The sequence below is a fragment of the Labrus mixtus genome, chromosome 7 (genome assembly GCF_963584025.1).
Source record: "Labrus mixtus chromosome 7, fLabMix1.1, whole genome shotgun sequence".
NCBI classification, from domain to species: domain Eukaryota; kingdom Metazoa; phylum Chordata; class Actinopteri; order Labriformes; family Labridae; genus Labrus; species Labrus mixtus.
In genome coordinates, this window is record NC_083618.1 from 20077611 (window position 1) to 20098289 (window position 20679).

The 20679-nt window shown below is 39.8% G+C and overlaps 2 protein-coding genes across 4 annotated transcripts in view; both read right to left on the bottom strand.

The window, feature by feature from the left end:
• ece1 (endothelin converting enzyme 1) overlaps positions 1-20679 on the bottom strand; it is a 516542-nt gene that overhangs the window by 126903 nt on the left and 368960 nt on the right. The window lies entirely within an intron of this gene.
• lactbl1b (lactamase, beta-like 1b) overlaps positions 1-20679 on the bottom strand; it is a 29368-nt gene that overhangs the window by 6026 nt on the left and 2663 nt on the right. The window contains exons 2-5 of one of the 2 annotated variants that reach the window (XM_061041151.1): positions 16608-16683; positions 13708-13882; positions 7603-7706; positions 2693-2850 (exon numbers count right to left, since the gene is read on the bottom strand). In XM_061041151.1, coding sequence (XP_060897134.1) covers positions 2693-2850; positions 7603-7706; positions 13708-13882; positions 16608-16667 — 497 coding nt within the window. In that variant the 5' untranslated portion in view covers positions 16668-16683. Of the gene's footprint in view, positions 1-2692; positions 2851-7602; positions 7707-13707; positions 13883-14083; positions 14734-16607; positions 16684-20679 lie in introns of those variants that run through there. The other variant, XM_061041152.1, reaches the window with a different exon arrangement.

Here is a 20679-nt window from a genome sequence, read left to right on the forward strand (position 1 = left end):
TTTAAACTACATTTGAAATCTATCTCTAACAATAACATTTATGTTAAGAAACGGCAAATAAAAGAGTCATTCTCAAAGCTCCCCTGTGATCTTAAGACGTAAACCTTAATTTCAAACATGGCCGATCATCATGTCTCAGCTCAGTCATGTTACATTGACTGTGAACTGCTAGCTCTGTCAGAAATTATCAATGGGGTTAAAAGAGAAAAGCATTACGGTCGTCCCGCTGTGAATGAGACAGACCTTTAACAGCACGCCTAACAGAACTCAATAGACCTTTGTACTACTACTGTTGAATGCCACGATTTCAAATAAATGTGCTGCAGATGCACAAAGTCCCAATAATAGCCGTCTTCAGGTGCAGATTGATCGGCGCTGTGTGCTGCTGTGCGTTCATACATTTACGTTGTCAGGTGGCATTTGCCTAATAAGTGTGACATATCGTGTAGTTTAATGAGGATGCTAAGGTCATTTGTGTTTGATTTTTGTGTTTCCGTTCACTCCCACATTATGCTGCAACGTGGACTGCAACGTGGACTATTGCCTCTGTACGATATGACACGATACGATACACTTTATTGTACCCTTGGGGAAACTTGTCTAGGTCTCAAATGTACATGGGGCGTGTGACACACTCACTATAGGCTATCGGCACTCCGTCCCTGATTTTTTTTTAAAAGTGGATTGGATTAACTTTAAAGCAACACAGACTTTTCAAGATGATCTGGAAAATGTGGATTACCACTGCAGTAAAATGGGACTTCATGCTATATTCTTTGACCAGAAGCGTTTGACATCTCTAATAAGTACTGCTCACCAGCTGTCAGCAGATGTGTTTTTGCTCCACTCTAACTGTGTGACGGCTGGTGCCGGTTTTTATGAATGAGACGCTTTTATGCAGTGATGATTATTTGAATAGAAAAGGGAACAGTTTTTCCCAAACGTCTACGTGCATTCGACCCCCCATATTGTGTTTTGTGTCTTTTTGATTAATTTGCACAGCTTTAGCAGGCGCAAAGACAGGACAATCCTTTAGTGAATCAGACCATCAAACTTGTATCTGGGGAGGTTAGTGCACTGTAGTTAACTCAGCTGAGGTTGTTTTTTTTGGTGTTAAAAAAGTTTCTTTAAAAAAGTATAAACAAGTGTATGCTCAAGCTTGTTTTGTTTATGTCCCATTACCCTGGATACACCCGCAGTGTTACACACTCCCAGCTGTTACTTTTGCCTTTTTCACGTAGTCATCAGACATCCAGGGGAAACTCGATCCCTGTCAGGCTGCAACATCAATTACACATCAAAGTCAGGAGCGTCTGTGCAGATACATGTACGCTGGCCGAGTAATATTCACAATCACAGCGTATGTCCCCATAACAATGACCCAAGATGATGCAATGGAGCTCATCATCTGATTAAAACACATTTCTGACTCAGCAGCACATGAAAACAGTGCGCTTCATGTTCCAGAGGGCAGCCGTAGAATTTTGTAATGAAAAAACAAGCGACAATTAAGAAGCCCATTAACATGAAATGTATTAAAGACACTTTTTTTTCCTTTATTTTTCTTTGCAGAAGCAGCAAGATGTGTCGAATCACTCGTTTGAAAAATTGCACAGGAGACACCCATAGACCAGACTGAGATACAAGCAAAAATAGTCTCTTTCATTAAGACACAAGTGGTTAAAAAATAAAGATTCTACTGTGCAAAACGTGAAAAAAACCCATCAGCAAACGTTTCAGTCCTTGGGTGCTTTGGGATTTATAAAGTGCCTACACAATCTGACAGCAGACAGTCCCTACTACCTGGGCTTTATTCTGTTAGGACCTACTGTAGACAGTAGACTGATATTTGTTCCTACTTGGTCTGATTCATAGAAGAGGCATCATTAGTCCGCTTCATGTCATTGAACCCCAAAACTCCGATGTGATATACACGATGGCTAAGTAAATAATAGAAAACTCCACATTCCATGTAAACAATTCAACAACTTAACATTTGAAAGTCGCGTTTACTGAACCGGCCGCATCCATCCTCGTTTTGTTATTTTTTTCATCCTCGTTTGTTTTGATTTGGCGGCGCATGTGAAGTGACTCATTTCGCACCGCATTGTGGGTGTTAAAATACAATTCATTCAAGATGCATCCAAACCATACTGCACAAAACCCGGAAGTTAGCATCCATGCTGAAATGATCAGTAAACTGAGGTGGACCCAAAAAAAAAAAACCCACTGAATGACCACGAGGGTTCAGTCTATTGAAAAGTCTCCACTCCATACTGCACTGTGGGATTTCAGAAAGAGCCCTCGACTTTCATCAGTGCTGCTGACATGAGTGTTCAGATATGGACAGAGAGAGGCGGAGCAGATACCAAGCCAGGTGTGATCAATCAACCAGCTGGTGCTACTAATAAGTAGAGAGCAGCTCCCTCGAGTGAACCAACAACAAATAGTCAAAATAGTAGTCCAGAGACTAAATCCATGGGGAACTTTTTGATGCCCTGAGGTGGCGCAGTCTCTCTCCTCCTGATATATTTAAATCACTCCTTGGTACACTGAAATCATCTTCAAACATGAATCGAATCAATGACCAATGATTTTGAATTCTAAATATATTAATTCTAATTCTAATTGTATAAATAGAGGGACACTTGTGACATTTATGCGGTAGATTTCACTCCAGAAGTTGACTCACCTGTAGATTGTGTACTCGTTTGGGGCTCCTGAAAGCGGGTCACTGATGTTCCTCTTCCCAAAGTTTCCGGTCCACAAAACGGTGTCGTTTAGGATCACGATGGCTGACAGAGAGGGAAGGCTGATGGGGTTTATGTTCTGTCGGAGTAAAACATCCACCTGAAAGATACACAGCAGATTTTTACAAGATTCATTTTCTCAGTCTCAGGCCCGATCTCAATCTCCACCCCAAAGCCTGAGCACTGGAATCTCACTGACTGTAATGGTGACAGGTCTGCAGTGCATGATTGAGTGTGAGACCGCAGGGGTTTGAGACGGTCTAAAAAATGAGAAATGGGACACACTCATCATATCTTCACATGTTGCCAGGAAACAAGATGCCCCATTAAATAAAAAGGCTCGACTCCAGTATGTGTTTGAATATCTTTCATTACAGTGTTTATATTTTACAGCACGCTCTCAGCATGTCATAAAAACATAAATATTAATACTGTTTCAATAATTGACTGAAAACACAAACAACTATTTGATTGTGCTCTAAATAACCACGTGTGTCGATACACTATAGGCTTCATTTTGTCACTTTAACCTATGTGAGTTTTCCCATCACGTTCATGCTTGTTGTGAATTAATGTTTTTTTTTTTTTTTTTCAAACCTTAAGTAATTCGGCTTCAATTGACGTACATGTGCTTAACACAGTGCTAAGTATTTTTCAAAATGTATACAAACTTTGATTTTTAAGTATTTCAATGTGGGTTGGACTTCTAAACTATAATATGAAAAGATGACACATCTTAAAATGAGTTAAAAATAAAAGCACCATGGAGAAGCTTGCATTGACATGTACTCAACATGTAGACAAAATTGTTATTTTCTTATTTTAAGTTAAATCATTAATCCTGACTCGTTACTTTATGAACACAATGTTATCGTGTCGTTCTGATTTAGGCTGTATCAGACACTTTTGACTCGGACTTCCGCGTTCTCCTCCTGTTTGGCTCTAATTAGTCACAACATGACCTTGCCAAGTTCCTCACACCATCATCACGTGAGCTGCTTCAGGAACAATAGAAACAACATTAACCTTGACCTGCAGCAGTTATGTCAACATGAAAAACAAATGTAAGCTGTTTCTGACAGTCTGTCTTTGCTTGTGGCTGTTAAGCTAAGTTTAAATACTTCTGTCTGTATTCACAGGAGGCGAGGTTTAATTCTAACAATGTGTGACAATTTAAGAGTCCAGCTGTGTTTATAACTTTCTGTTTAAGCCGACACGTCACTAAACCCCGCTTTAACCCTGGAAATGATAATGATGCAAAATATCGCTGAAAACAATTCCTGATTCGGCTGTTTTGGAATTTTACAATTTTTAAGCTTAAGGGGTTTTAACTCTTTCGAAGCAAGAATCATTTTCAAGAAAAACAATGATGATGAGGATTATGATTATGATGATAATAAGGATGCAGATAATGAGGACAATGACATGGATGATGAGGACGAGGCTGATGAGGACAATTATGATGACGAGGATGAGAATGACGATAACGAAGATGATGATGACGAGGACAATGATAATCAGGACCATGATGACGAGGATGATGATGAGGACGAGGATGATGATGAAGACGAGGACAATGATCCCCATGAGGACAATGATCGAGATATCCAAAAATTAAAACTGATGTCCAATTTAGTGGAAAAGTCATGTAGTGACCTTTTATATAAAATTCGGACCCAGGCGAGAGCCAGATCAAACCTAAGTCCGAACCCAATAAAGCCGCAACATTATGAAGTTCTAAATCTATCTGTTTTCTTCATGTTCCAATTGTAGTCCTTAAAGTTTGTAAAGTCCTCTTCAGAGAATTTGCTGGGGGTGTGATGATAAACTTCTTCCTGCCCCCCTTTTCACCATCTGATCTGTTCAATTTAGTTTTTATTGGTTCATTTTAGGGAGTCAGGTTTCTGTTGGTGTCTGCCCTTAAATCCTAACAAAAGCTTACGCTGATGTTGCTTTTACTGTAAATGTCAAGGAGGCATGGCTTTTCTGTTGGTATTCGCCCCCTTCTCCTCACAAATGTTTTGCTGATGTTGCATCGACTGCAAAATGGCCTCCCTACCTCCGTCTCTCGTGACCGGCCTCTTCTTCTTGTGACCGGGTCATTGGTACATGAACCAGCCTTGTTGTAAGTTTGATAGATAACTATAACTACTCTCCCCCATCGTTAATGCCAAATTCTAATTCACACACTTAAATCACTCGCTCCCTTGCTGCATTAAATGAACTGCTATGGACCTTGAACTCTGTCTTTGCCCTCAGGGTACCTGGCACTAAATGAGTCGACTGGAGAACGCCTGACTCTTGCAGAAGGACAGACTCGGCTACGGCACGCTCTTGCACTGAACTTTCTTTATCCCTCCCTGAGGGTTCCTTCCTATGTGCTCTGCTAAATGCATTTTTATCATGCAGCACAGTTTCAGTTTATTAAGATACAGTTTACTGAGATACATATGATTATGAATAAAATGTTGATTATAAGAGCATATAAGATACCTGTCTACAGGTGAGACACTACAGTGATCAATCATACTTTTTCTCTAAACCTAAAATCATTGTGTTGCTAGTGTTCCTTAGTTGTTACTTGATGTTACAAAAAACATCAAGCCTTAAAGGTCCTTCTAAAGGAGCAGAGATATTACTGTCCCACGTGAAATTTCTGACCTTCCATCTGACCATCTTACCATTGAAGACATTACTGACACATTCACCCAGTGGACAGCATTGTATGAATTGAGTTGCATACTTCCACTGAAGTTTCTCAAGTGAAATTGTTCCATCAAAACACATTCATTTAGTAGAAAACTTACTGACGTTGTTCCCTTTTTTCTAGATCCTTGCTTACTTGTACTTACTCTCTGATGTACGTTGCTTTGGATAAAAGCGTCTGCTATGTGAATTGTAGAATTGTAGAAAACAGCTCTCAACTGACCACGATGTGTAAAAGGGTTACCAAGGGCTATTTAAGTGTTCATACTGGGGAAAACAATTAGCCTTAAAAAATGATGTTTCTCTTCATTTTTTATTCAAATGTTGGAAAGAAAATCAACCTTTAAGCTGGCTCTAGTCTGTGCCAGTGTGCATCACCTAGTTGTAGTTACAAAGTGTGACCATGTCAAAATCGGCTTTTTGGTATAAACAAAGCCTAAAACAAGTGATCGGTAAACAACAACTGGACGATCAATAAAAACTGCTGATGTAAATATCATAAAGTATGAATGACATTTTAAAGATTATTAACCACAGAATTAGATTGTGGAGCAGGTAGAGAGGAGACTTTCAGATGTTATTTTTCACAAATGGTCATATTGAACATATCTTTCTTTACCTGACAAAACCTCTGTCAGCAGGTCCACTTATGTAATTCATCTCGTTAAAGAGGACTTGGTTATGAAGGCAAACAAGCTTTGAGTGTCATTTTCAACATTGAACCATTTTCAGACGGGCTCACAGCACCGCTGTCACAGTTGTCTTCACTGCTTATGATGCATGTTTTTAAAATCATCTCCTCTGCTGGCACAAACCTCATGCACGCGTGGGTTCTCTCTGTGTACTCCGGCTACAAAGACGATGCTCGTTAGGTCAATTGGTGACTCTAAATTGCCCGTAGCTGTGTGGCTGGTTGTCTGTTTCTATATGTCAGCCCTCTGATTGACTGGTGAACAGTCCAGAGTGTACCCCGCCTCTCGCCAAATGACAGCTTGGGTCGGCTCCAGGCCCCCATGACCCCGAACGGGACAAAGCGGTATAGATAATGGATGGATGGATGGATGGATGGATGGATGGATTTTTATTGATGTTTCTTTTTTTTTCTGTCACTCACCTTCTCCTCTAATGTCTTAAACTTGCCTTTGTGTTTCCTCCGTGTGATTGCATTCACTCCCCCTGATTTCTCAGCCTCTGCCTGAGGTCTGATTATTTTCAACTTTACACGCTGTGATTTTCTTTGTTTAAGCACCTTGTCCGTAATATACAAGCTCTCCTGATGTTTAACTCGTCTGCACCTTTGTTCTTGTTTTGGACTTTTGATTTTATGCCTGCATATTTCATTAGTTTGCGTCTATTGTTTTTTTCTCTTCCTGGACCTTTAAACACAGGCATGGTGTTATTGCCTTTATTTCTTATATTAAACTTTGTGCTGTACTTATTCTGCCTTGACTGCTTTATGACTTCTCACCGTTTAACCGTTTCTGAACTTAGATCACAGGTGATACTGGTATTCATTCATCAATTTAACATCCACACTTAAATGCAACACCTCACTGGGCTTTTAGACTTTTTTTATCAATGTGCAAACGTCCCGTATTTACAGCACTGTGCACTTTTAAGTAATAATTATGATGCCCCATTTCGTTAGTTATAAGTTTTACTTTACAAACTGTACAATCTGTATTCTGAGTATATTGTTTGAAGAATAATGTATTTTGCTTGTGAAGAAAAATCTACGGGCGAGTCAAAATGTTCTTGAGAATAAATTTAAAACAGATTAAATTATTTTCAAAGTTGCTCACAAGAAAGAAACTAGAAAGACACTTGAACAAAACAGATAATATGGGATTTTAACTTCAAATATACGAGTCCTTTTGATGCTCATATTATTTTCTAATGTGCACTCACTACCTCTTACTCTCCCTTGTGTGCGCAGAAGCTCGACCTTTTCCGCTTACCTACTCGGTTATTCATCTGACATATCCTTAATCTCCTTCCGTTGAGTGCAGCGGCATTTGGTGTGAAGGATTATTGTGGTGGGCCTACAAATGTTCTCAGACTCCAGTGTGGGCCGGATAGAAGTGTACGACCGCAGGATTTAAATCTGGATGCACGACGATGCACGACGATGAATGACTCCGCTCACCTTTTCCAGGGCCTCTTTCAGGCTCGGGATGGGATGCTCCAGCGGCAGCGGCTCGGGGAAACGGGGACACATCATCTCTGCATTGGCGTTGCGACCGTCCTCTTCTGCTGGGCCACATCGGGAAACGAGCCAAGAGGGAAAGGAGCAGAGAAAGGAAGCACAGGGGGGCACAGGCTGTTATAATACCCTCTTGGTATTTACTAGAATTATCTATAGTTGCAATAAGACCAATATAATGTGGTTTCAATGACTGGCTTGGGGCTTCATTAATTTTCTGATGAACCCCGTTGATAATACGGGATATACTATAACAGAATGTATGACACAAGAAAATGAGATGAAAAGAGATGCATCATGGTCTCACTGTGAAATCTGCATGAACACGGACATTTCAATACATTACCCCGTAGCTTCAGGCCAGCGTTTGACTATTCATTGTAAAGAAGAGTATACCAGAAAAATTAGATTCTGGAACATAGAGGATCATTGAATTGAACCAAGAATATGATTAAGAGCCTGCAGGTCTGTTCTTTATTAGCATCAATACTGATGTTCCTCTACTCGCGTATAGAATCAGATAATACACATGCCGTGTTTTGGAGAGTAAAGCGACTTGGTCTTTGTGCTCTGATCAAAAGAAATGACACCAAAGAGCCTGGTGTTTTAAAATATAAAACAACATGTGGAATAAAGAGGAACAGCAGGAAGACTGACGTATTCCAGCTCTGTGTTAGATGTTTACACTTCTGGATTGAACAGTTGATGTCACATCTCAAATGTTTTCTATAGTCTTTGAATCGTCTCTGCCAATTATACATGTTCAACTTACTTAAGGTTACGGTTGTTTACTCTGTTTTCAGTGGACTCTGTCTCTGACTTTTGAAGCCAAAATCACAACCTATCTGCTCTACAAAGCATACAAATATTAACTGAGTGTGTGTAAATATTTCCACTTGTGTCACTGGTTGTGTGTGGGTTTTAAGGCATCCCCACATGGCGGTTTTGGACATCCATCAGTTTGCGAGGCAAAGGGCAGACCAACATGTGTTGCAGTCATGGAAACAGGCAAGCGAACTGGTTCAGATAGAAGTGATTGTACCTGACCTTAAAAAGCCTCTGAGCTCCTCGAACAGAAACGTGCTCAAACTAGGATCACTATTAGAGATGCTTTTGAAAAATGAAGAGAGGTTAGAACGCAGAAAGGTTTACAGACTGATGCAGAGCTGGCTAAACACTGAAGCTTCAGTGTCCGGGGGGGACAGCTCTCTCCAATGTTTTGAATATGAACTGCAGTACCCATTTTAAACGCTATGCAAGTTATTATCCTTTAACTCAGAATTAGGCTCATTTACTGATCTAGTTTTATACACTGGGGACCTCTTTATTCATTCAGTGTGCTCACTGATCAATGCTGGTCATAAGAAAGTTTTCAGATTTAAGGAATTTAAACGGCTTCAGTTGTAAATCTGGATGCATCGTCCTCTTCTTGTACTTAGTGAGTAGATATGATGCTCCCTGCAAGTACAACAACTGTTGTACCTTCTATCACTGTCATCACCAGATAAGATCACAAAATTAAGCGATTCTTTTATCTCTTAATTACAAGATCAGTGTCTTATAATTATGAGATTATAATCTATTGATAATCAAAGTTGTAGAAGGGATTAAAGTTGTATATTTCTGCATCAGATAAGAAACAGCATCAAGTGTTACTTTGTGTTGTTTTATCATCCCACACAGAAGCCAAAGTAGCCGAACGTCTCATGTTCAGAAACTCAGAGACACATTTTTTTTCTGTCAAGATTATACTGTAGATTATAGAGTTGTTTCCTGAGGGGGGAAATGAGTCATCCTTTGAGTGTGTGTTGGCAGAGCTGATTAAGATGTTTAGGGGACGGACAGTCCTCAACACAAGTCAAACTCTTTTCTAACTTTTCATCTTGAGGTTTTCAACTTGAGTGCAAGATCTAAGTCGAGGGTCTAAGATACAAAAGCCCTCAGTGGAATGGACCCGCACCCTTACATTTTATTTACACTGTTTTCCTGTGATAGCGAGTTCTTTCTGGTAGTTTTTTCTCAAGATCTCAATTTATTCAACTCGTATCCCCAGAGTTTCAAACAAACTCAGCAGTAGGTTAAGCTCTGTGGACAGAATTGCAAGTCTCCATCTGTTGTTTGTTTGTAAATGTATGCATGGTCTGGGAGGACTGTGGAACTGAATTTCCCTCTGGGATAAATCAAGTTCTCTAAATCTAAATCCAAGATAACACAAAAAGAACAGGCCCTCTAACTAGAGCTACAGCTAGTCTATGGCTACAGGGTGGCTGTGTTGCAGTTTGAGCTCAGTGTTTGACCGGCATCAAGGGCCAACATGTTAAACTTGAGGTCATGCTGCTCACTAGAAGAAGAGCAGAGCTGGTGCAGTTGCTGTAAACCAGCACTGTAAAGAGACAAGATGACCAAGTCATCAGCGTACATCAGAAGAATTTAAAAGTCTATCACACAGTGTACATCCACCCTTACAATCTTAGCTGTTCAGAGATATCATCCATGTCAAAGTTTAAAAGAAGAGGTGACAGGACTCCACCCTGTCAGACCCCCTTAGTCACTGAGAAGGGTCCTTTATACTCCTTTCCAAATGAGCCGGGGCCCCTTACGTTTGTATTTTTTTTAACAATTAATTGACCGTGATTTGTTTTAACCAAAGCTGTTATTATATCCAGAAAGCACATTAATATTGTAAGTTACGTTTCATTTACTTGCTTACATCTCCAACATGATGGAGCTGATAGCATCTGTGGTAAGACATGATGAAGTCTGAGTCTAATCAAAGATCCCAGGTATCCCTGATACAATTTCATGCCTAGAAGACTCAGATATTTTCCCCGCAAATATCCACAGCATGTGTCACCTCAGCTCCTCCATGTGACATCGGCTTTATTACCGTTGAAGAGCTAAAAGGGCGTCCGACTCTATCAAACTAAATTTGTTGCAGGACCAATTCAAGCTCTATACCAACTATTACTTCACGTCTGGAATAGCCTTAAAGGGGACATATTATGAAAAATCCAATTTTACAGTGTTTTTGAACAAATATTTGGGTAACCTGAGTGTTTACCGATCCACAAAATGTGAAATAAACCCATCCAGTCCTTTGTTTTTTGTCTGCATAAGTCTTACAACACAGAGAAAAATGCTCCGTTTCAAATTTGATCAACTTGTGATGTCACAGTGGGATTCTGGTAAAAAAAATTAAAAAATACCATACCTCTCCCCTGGTATCTCCACCCGTTGACTCCACCCCCAGCCTAGAACAATACTTTTTCACAGGTCCGCCATTTTTATTCTTGCTACAGAGGAGTGATGTCTTCTGGGAAAACTCAGGGGGGGCTCATTGCATTTAAAGAGACACACACACATCACAACTTATTATCAACACACCAATCTGGTTTTAGACCAAACCACTCGACCACCACTGCTCTACTAAAATTCACCAATGACATACAGTCAGCATCTGACAGCAATATGTCTACAGGTGCTATATTTATTGACCTTGCTAAAGCATTTGACATGGTTGATCACTATCTCCTTTTAGATAAACTACATGCTATTGGTCTCTCTACTGACTCTTTGTTGTTTTTCAACTCTTTTCTTCATTATAGAAGTCAGTGTGTTTTTTTTCAGGGCAGCCAGTCAGACTTCAAGATTATTGATAAAGGTGTGCCACAAGGTTCATCTTTAGGTCATCTATTATTCTCCATCTTCATCAATGACCTCTCACAAGTCTGTTCTGACTGTCTAATTCATTTATATGCAGATGACACTGTAATATACTCCTCCAGTTCGGACATTTCACAAATTCAATACTCAATACAATCTGATTTTAATCTAGTCCAAAAATGGTTCTCTGTCAATAAACTTCTTCTGAATAAGAAAAAATCATATTTTATGTTGTTCTGCACTCGACCAGAATCTTTGCCCTTAACAAAAAACTGGCATATTAATTTCCTGGATGGAACTGCATTAGAAAAAGTAGATGAATTTAAATATTTGGCCTTTGGCTAGATTCCCAGTTATCTTTCAAACCTCACATCAACTCAATTTCTAAAAAAATATATGCCCGTCTAAAATCACTTTATCGTTCTGTTGAATGTTTTTCACTGCAAGTCCGGAGAAGAATCGTGACACAATTGGTGCTGCCAATCCTTGATTATGCTGATATTATCTATGGGAACACCTCAGAGACAAATCTTCGACCTCTCACTACCTTATATAACAGTCTCTGTAGATTTGTTCTGAGGTGTCCATATAGGACCCATCACTGCCTAATGTATGAGTCCTTGAATTGGTTGGCTCCCAAGTCCAGAAGGACATTTCATTTGTCGCTATTTACTTTTAAATGTATCTATTTGAATTTTCCCCCGTACTTGAAACAATTTCTAATCCCTTTCAGTTCACAGTATAGCCTAAGGCATACTGATCATCTATATTTCCTCACACCAAGAATCAGGAAAGAAATTGGTCGCCGTGCATTTAAATTTAAAGCTCCATCAGACTGGAATAACCTACCTCGCTCACTTAGATCTATCACCTCTTTCCATATATTTACATCATCTCTACTTACTCATTGTCAAACATCCTGCTCTTGCTTTTGATTTTCTTTATATATATATATATATATATATATATTTCTGATTGTGTTATACTGGCTGGTTGGTGGGTGGCTAGGCTTGGGGGAGCATTAAGTGTGAGTGAATGTGAGTGTGTGTGTGTTTGGGGTGTGGGTGTCTCTGTGTTTAAATGCTTGGTATTATGTTTTGGATTTAACTTTTATTTTGATTTTGTATTATAATGATTCATTTATGTTTTGTAAGGACCCCCTTGGAAATGAGATGATGCATCTCAAGGGGCTATCCTTGAAATAAATTACAAAATTACAAATTACACACCAAAACAGAGCGTTCTGAGAGAGCTGGTTTATACAGGGTCACAAACCTCCTCTGGTGCTTGATTCATGTTATATATTCATTACGACCACAGGGGATTGTTTGAAAAAGTGGAAAAGGGGTATAATATGTCCTCTTTATTGGAGTGTACTACTACAGTTCATTGCTCTCGCTGAGGGTTGGTTTGAAGGCCAGTTGTCTGGCTACTTGTGATTAATCTGAGTTCTGGTGTTGTGAAGGCAGCGTAAGTGTTTTTCTCTCTCTCTTTTGCTCGCTAAGTCTGTGTTATTGCGTCTGTGTGTGTGGGAGTGTGGAAGATAAAAATGTCCTATATGAACCAGAATGGTTCTTGTGCATAGCCTACTATGAAATGTAATCATGCCAGAGCCACTGGTGGTTATTATGTGATCTTGGATGCAATCACTGATGATTAGTTCTAACACTTTTTGGAATTATTCAAGCCACAACAATCGTCTCATACTGTAGTCCTCTTTGCTTGATATTTGACCAGTTGTGTCTTTGACTGCTAGCACTAATAATAACACAGACAGCACAGAGTCATGAAGCACACCATACCCTAACAATCCAGAGAAACACAAAGTAAGTAACACTGCAACTTATCGACTAGCATGCTCCAGATGTTTGAGAGATATGACCAACATAATACTCATCATTCTTTACACTGTTAAAATATAATCTCAAGACAATGAGATAAAGAAGTTGAGATCTCAAGAATACATCTGGGGAGTAGTGGTTATAATGGAAAATGGAGGTCATAGATTTATTGGTGCAGCTCTGCTCCGTACTGAAATACACAGCTGCACACATTTCTTTTAATCCACAGAGAGATTGGAGGTTAAAGGTCAACATAATTGCCTTTTTATAAAGTTTCAAAATATGTTTTAGCTTTCAGGTTTGAATAAAGTCCAGTATTAAGGAAGTAAATGGCCAAAAAGGCCGATCATTTACATTTAAGTTGACCTCCTCAGTAAAAATAGCATGAAGTTCATGAAGTTGTGTGACAAAAGTCCATGGGAAAAATTCAATACAAAACAAGATAACAAGAGCGTTCCTCACATTTTGAGAAAACATTTCCCCCTTCTGACTCAACTATACTACTACACTATACATCCCATGTTGTCACTGTGTTTGTTCTCACCTGCCGGAAGTTTTGGGAGCTGATATTGCCAGATGAAGCATCCTGTCATCACCAGAGAGAGAACCAGGAAGAACACAAACCCCAGCTGGCTCCATTTCACCTTCATCTTGTTGTTTTTTGTGATTCCTTCGAATTTGACGGTGGGAGCAGCAGGAACAGCCTCAGCAGGAGCCGGCTTCCAAACAGAACAACAAAGAAAAAAAAAACACAAAGTAGGTTAGCAGAAAATGTGTACAACAGTTGAGTCATACTCTATTAAAATTTCCACTATCTGTCTTCTCTCTGACCAGATATTCTCCTCCATGTTATCTGTTGCAGGAAAGCAGAAATCCCCGTCACACTTACAAGTGATCCTGATGCACTTAACTGTACTCACCACCTGATGCTTCACACACAGAGCTGGGAGGAATGGATTACCAGTAAAAACAGAAATCTTCTTATGGCTCAGGCGACATCCTGCCCATTTACAAAGAGTGAGCTCTACTACCGAAGGGATATCTGCATCCCAAATCTACTAAATGGTATCCTGTGGATTTTTTTTTCTAAATCAGGAGAAAGGCACAGACACGGAGTCCCATCTCTGATTTCTCACTGACTGTGCTGTAATCCCAGGCCCATCAGCGGTCCTGTCTCTCACAATTCAATTTCCTCTCCTGCAGCCACAGGCCGTTGACATCATAATCCCCAGATTTACTCCACCAAAGCGGTCGGGGGGGAAGCCGTAATCCCTAATCCCCGTGAATCAATTCACTCCAGTCCAGCCTCGCCTCCTGTAGCCCACCAGAGAGCCGCACGAGCTCACTAAGATGGCACCCAATCAGCAGACACGGACGAGGGGGAAACAGGGTGATATACGGTGCTCCTTGTAGCCTGAGCATGACCTGAAAAGTGCAGTCACTCGGGCGCAGAGAATTTGGATCAACTGGATGAGGGAATGACGGATGATTTGGGACGTTGAGGGGAATTCAGATAACGATCTAGGAAATGTACTAACATCTACAAGTCCGTCAGTCTGGCTGCTGCAGGATTACACACAGACTGCACAAAAATTCTAGAGTCTCAGAAGATCCAAGACTTGAATTTGTTTGCTTATATACCTCCCTTGCCATGAATTTCTTGATTCTTCATGTAAAGACTAAATCAATAGTAGTATTACATTCTTGTAAAAGTAGAGTTGATATGGCATTAAAATAGGTGAATGTGATAGCCGTCTTTGTTGCTCTTATTGGGGCACCTTAAGAAAATATTATCATAAACTCTCTAAAGCATGACTTCAGTCAGTTCTGCTGCAGGAAGAGGTCATTTAATGCTCTCCTAAACCAAACATTTTTTATTTTCTTTACTGTCATATGTAGAGGCCCCAAACCATGAAAGAATGAATATACTACATACACATCAGAGATGCAACAATTCTCAATATAATAATATGGCATCTGGAGTTCATACTCCCTGCATTGTATTTCAATGTATCTCTGAACCGGCTCTTTTTGTGTGTGAGCCTGTGAGTCCACGCGCTGGGATAAGGAAACCCCTTCATATGAGTTAATATTCAACCACTGTGCGCTAAAGTCGAGGGAAGCTGACAACACTGGAGTCAGATTTCACACATTATTATGACATGGCGAGCTGTGAGGAGAGGCTGCAGTATGAGAAAGCGCCACCGTCTTTCAAATCGGTGGTGTGGGGACATTTCAGTTTAGCGTCCAGTAAAAAGACCAGGAAGAGAAAATGGTAAACCCAAAAAAAACTTTCTGCAAACATTTACATGTGTCGCCTAATCAAATGGAAACACTTGCAGAGTTTGGCGATGACAAAGAGATGCTTTTGAAAAATGGAGAGAGGTTAGAAAGCAGAAAGACCGATGCAGAGCTGGCTAAACACTGAAGCTTCAGTGTCCGTGGCATGGCAACTTGTGTGCCCCTCAACTCTAGAGAGGAGAGGAGGGGGCGGGGGGGAAACAGCCGTCACAAATGTTTTGAATTTGGACTGCAGTACCCATTTTAAACACTAGGTGTCACAGTTACATATTGCTCCTTTAAGGTGAGCTCAGGTGAGATAAAAGGGATTAAAAAAGAGCAACATTTATATATTTTGTTGGGCATCAGAGACGCTATAAATCCATGAGCTGGAAACTTTTGGATATAATTGAATTCAAAGGACTTTTCAGCATTTTGACAAATACTTTTAGACAGGTGTTGCGACAGGTATTTAATTCACGGTGTTAGCCAAAACATCCAGAGTCCCCTAAGTCCTGAAAAATGTCATTTGTTTCTGACACATGATTAAAAAAACATCCTCTTTCATGTCTTTAGGGAGGCTGCTTTAGACAGAGCAGATTGGAATCTGTCTTTTCCATAAATAACTTTTTGATTGAATCTTTTCTATCATAATATCTCAGAGAATGTTATCTATCTCCGTCTTCTGGTGAGCCTCTATAAAGGAAACACTCTCTGGTAGACTTTGTACCACCGAGAACATCCGGTGACTGTCAATCCGTCACTCAGCTTAATCACAAGATATTAACTGTTGGTCCAGAGGTCACTGATGTATTTTGATGATGATACTGGAGGTTTGATGTTGCCATGTGGGGGGGAAAAAGTGTGAAAGCAGCTGATCCTGGTTGCATAACCTGTGATAGCTGGAGGGCACAACAGCTGTCCCATTGCACCAGACACACACACACAAACACACAGACAAAGACACACACAAACTCACACAGTCCACCAGAGCACAAGTTACAGCAGTAATGTTATCATTAATACACATTTTCTGATGTATTTTGTGGTTCAATCCCTGATGTGATCCCTGAATGTGTCATTGTGCTTGTGTGTGTGTGTGTGTGTGTGTGTGTGTGTGTGTGTGTGTGTGTGTCTGCAGGTATTTTTAGTGAGAAGTTTTACCTGTGCCTGAACCCCGTCCACTGAGGCCTCCACGAGAACTTTACTCCCGGCCTTGCCCATTGTTTCTCTACTCCAGCTGTTGAATGAAAAACAAAAAAAGGTAGTTAAAGATTCTGCACAAAGCCTGACTGCTTTACTTTGGTTTTATTTTTGTAGCACCGTAGAGCTACCTATAACACATGATTTTTCTTTTGCACTTTCGATAACTACTGAGGAACTTTGTGGTTTGCTTGTTGGTTGCTGTGAATAGACGACCACATAAGAACCATCCTTAAGGCCTCGGTTCACTTGAAATCGAATGAAGAATTTGTTTTTCTGCCATAATGTAGAGGTGTTTATAACACTACGAAAGGTCGACATTTTAGAGGGAGGAATTGCAAAACAACTCATCTTTTAGGCATCAGATTTATGGTTAATAATGGTTCAATGTTTTTACGCTTTAATTGAAAAGAGAAAAACAAGGTTGGCCATTTTATTTCCTGAACTTTGTTTTCCAGTGGTGTGTAGGTACATAATAAATGTTTTCTTCCAACAAATAACCACATCAAATTGCTTCTGTTTCCGACTGTTTTCTTTTGTATTGCTTTGTTTGTACTGTGAACAGATTTTTGTGGTATGTGTACAGTGAAAAAAAAAAGATATATTGTTCCATGGTTTTGCCTCCTAATACAATTGTATAAAAATGACGCTCTAAATCTCAAGCTGTCTTAAAGTATTACATACCTACCTCCCTACCTCCCTACCCAGCTCCTCCTCTTGACCCGTTTCTAGGCTGGAATTAAGCCTCATCGAAAAAAAGATCAAACGTGCCCACTCGTCACTCCAATCAGCCATGGCTCTAATTATGCAAATCTATGCACAACTCTTGGCCTAATAAGAAAATCCAACCCTATACAGCTTTTACCACTCAAGGTGTTAATGGGGATTCTTTGGCTTTTGCATCCAGCCTCAGGAGGACACTCGAGGAAATACATTTTTTTTGCACTTTGGCTTTTTTTTTTTTTTTTTTTTTTTTAACTCTGGAGGTTGGTGCTTGGTTGTGTCGAGTGCAGAGCATAAGATGATAACTCCTGAACACAGCTTCTTTACTTTGGGAATACGTCCTAATGACATGTTGTCATGCATAATAATAATATAACTATGACTAATAAAGAGCCAATGTATTTCTAAATGCATGCTCATACACAAGTAGTTAATGTTTACTATACATACCTTATGTCAAAGTATTAGCGGATAACATACTGTGAGATAGGATATGCAAATGTATATTTGTCTCTAGAAAGAGAGACAATTTTTTTATACTCATTGTGAATTTTTATATTCAACATTTACTACTCTTGCCTCGTAGCTCTTATTTCCTTATATATTTTTTTTCTAAACATTTTTTGTGTAATCCCCCCTCAAAGACACAAAGCTCAAAGCCTCCTACAGTATGTTGAAACCTACTTGGCATTAGACCTGATTCTGAGAAACATCACTCTCTGGGGAAGGAAAAAGCTTACAGTGTGTTTGTCTCTTATTGTAAAATCAGGGTGAACTTTGTATTGAGGGATGATGCTTATAGGGACAAAATAAAAGCAGTTTCCAGCCTACTATAGGAAGTCACAAAACGTTTTTTATCACGTCTGACTCTGTGTCCCTCTCCTCTACATAGTTAGCCTCTGCCATTTTTGACGGCTTGAAAAAAGCTCCACAAACTCAGTACACTGAATGTCTTTTTTTCCATAGCTCACTCATTGATTGCACAGTGAAACTTGCAGGGTCAGGGATGTTGATCTTGAAGGACAAGTTGTACTGTATGTACTGTTCGATTTGAAGTGTGCATTAGTCATGGAGTTGTGCTGCTGTTTGACTCATGTTCTTAACAGTTCTGTTTGAAGCTGAAGAAAGTTTCCAAAGTTCACACACATTGCTTCCTTTTTGATTAACTCAAACTGTATGCAGGAAGTGATGTGGAGCTTCTCGTTTCGTCTGGTAAAACCTTGTTTCATTCTGACTTCAAATGACTCATGGCTCTTAAACAAAACACCTTTTCAAACAGGAAACAGAAAAGCTCAGTGTATCCATAAAGGCATGCTTACATTCTCACTGTTGGAGACCTTGGAGGGTTATCTTTGATGAGCTGTGATCTCACAACTTTTATATCAGCCAATAGAAGGTGAGTGTTTAAATCATTACGCCACACTTTAACACATACAGTCCAGTGTTTCACAGGCTTATTCAATTATTCTCACTGCTTCAAATGCCTGACATTGACGCAGCTTTGCAAATATAATTAAAGTAAGGTTACACCATGAGCCTAGTTTGCTCTTAGATTTCATTTTGAACCCAGGTCCGCTTGTCTCCCACTGGATTAAAACCTCTATGAAAATACATTTTTGGTTCAACACTCTTCCACCATTTTTATCTGTAATATTATAAATTTGATTACATTTAAATGTATGCACTGACTTGAGCAATCATTCACTCCCATGCCACTTTGCTGCTGCAGCAGTGTTACTTTTTTTCTTCTTCTACTCTACTAAGCAGACATAGAGTATTTGATTTATTATTATGGATTCAATGTAAAGAAAGAGTCTACTGTAAAGAGTCTTTGGTCTGAGGCAGGGATTAGGAAGTTTAAGAAAGAGAAACAATCACTCTAAAACCTCAGAGCAGTGCAGCTGTCTGCTTCAAAACATACAAATAAAGTCTCTAGCGTGATGAGTCCCACAGTTATTAAGGACAGTAAACTGCACCACTTCTTCATTTGGTGGCTGTTATGACTGGGAGTCGTGACTGTATTAAAGTGTGTTTGTAATTGGATCTGCCATTGTGAGGCTTTGTGCTCCTTTTCTTGTCTGTACGTCTGTCTGTCTTTGTGCTGCGCTGCAGGTACCCACTCCATGTTTTGGAAAATGCTGACGGTGTACGCGGGCCCCTGATTGGACTTGTATTGCGTGCCTGAGCCTTATTGGAGGAAAGCCGAAGGCGCCAGTTTTAAAAGGGGGCTGCGGAAGCTGCAACGCTGCCCTCCCAGGGAGTTACTCAAGATGACTGTATTTTTTTTTTCTTGACTTTATTTGAGGTAAGCTAGTTTGGGTTGTGACTTAGATGTTATATTTATTATTTTGGCCGGTCCCTGAAGTTTGATTAATTTTGGGAATAGAGTCAATAAATAGATTAATGTGAACTGAAAATGTGTTTAATTGTAGTTCATCATTGAGAATGAGGAAGGAGAAGGTCACTTTTATGCTACGGCCGGTCGTCAAAAAAAACTGCTGGTTTGTGAAAAAAAAGTGTTGGATCTACTTTTATTGGCTCCCTGGATCAAAAAGTTGTGACTTCGTGTAAAGACTGGATAAAAGACTGCAATCGTACACAAGGACATTTTTGGCTCCGTTCACAGTTAGACCAAAATGCAGCTTCCACATTATTAACCCGAACCACCCTGCGTTCCCACAGCTCCCCTGTTCTTGCCTCCCGTTTATTGGCTGCTTTTCAAATTCAGACTGCATGACCTCTGCCCCAGCTACATTTCTGACCTCCTCATTCCTTATTCCATCTCTCGTCCACTCAGATAATATGCTCTCTGCCCCACTCTCTGGAATCAACTCCCACAAGCCATCAGATTTGCAGAATCTTTTAACTTTTGGATTTTTCAGTCTTTTGTTTTCTGCCTTTTTGTCAAAGGCTGAGGCCATGTCGACTGGCTGATAAAGAGACTAAAAACTTAAGCTATGTGATTTTTCTATGTTTCATTCAAGAGCCACATTACTTCTTATTTGAAGTTTTAGTACACACTGTGAAAGGAGGCTCTACCTGCACCACAGTGCTCTTATTATGTGTATAATGAATATCTGATATCCATATATGCAAATAAGGATCAGCTAGTTAAACTATAAGTGACAAATAATAATGCATGTTTACTTTAAAAAAAAAAACATGCACAAAAAAAGGTTGACATTTCCAGGCCTTTCAAATTTTCCATCGAATATTCATTATGTCGCTTAAAACCTGACCTGGCATTTCAGTGCTTATTCAGAGCGCAGGAGGCGGTGAGCTAAAGTAAGTTCCTGCTTACAGAGCAGCT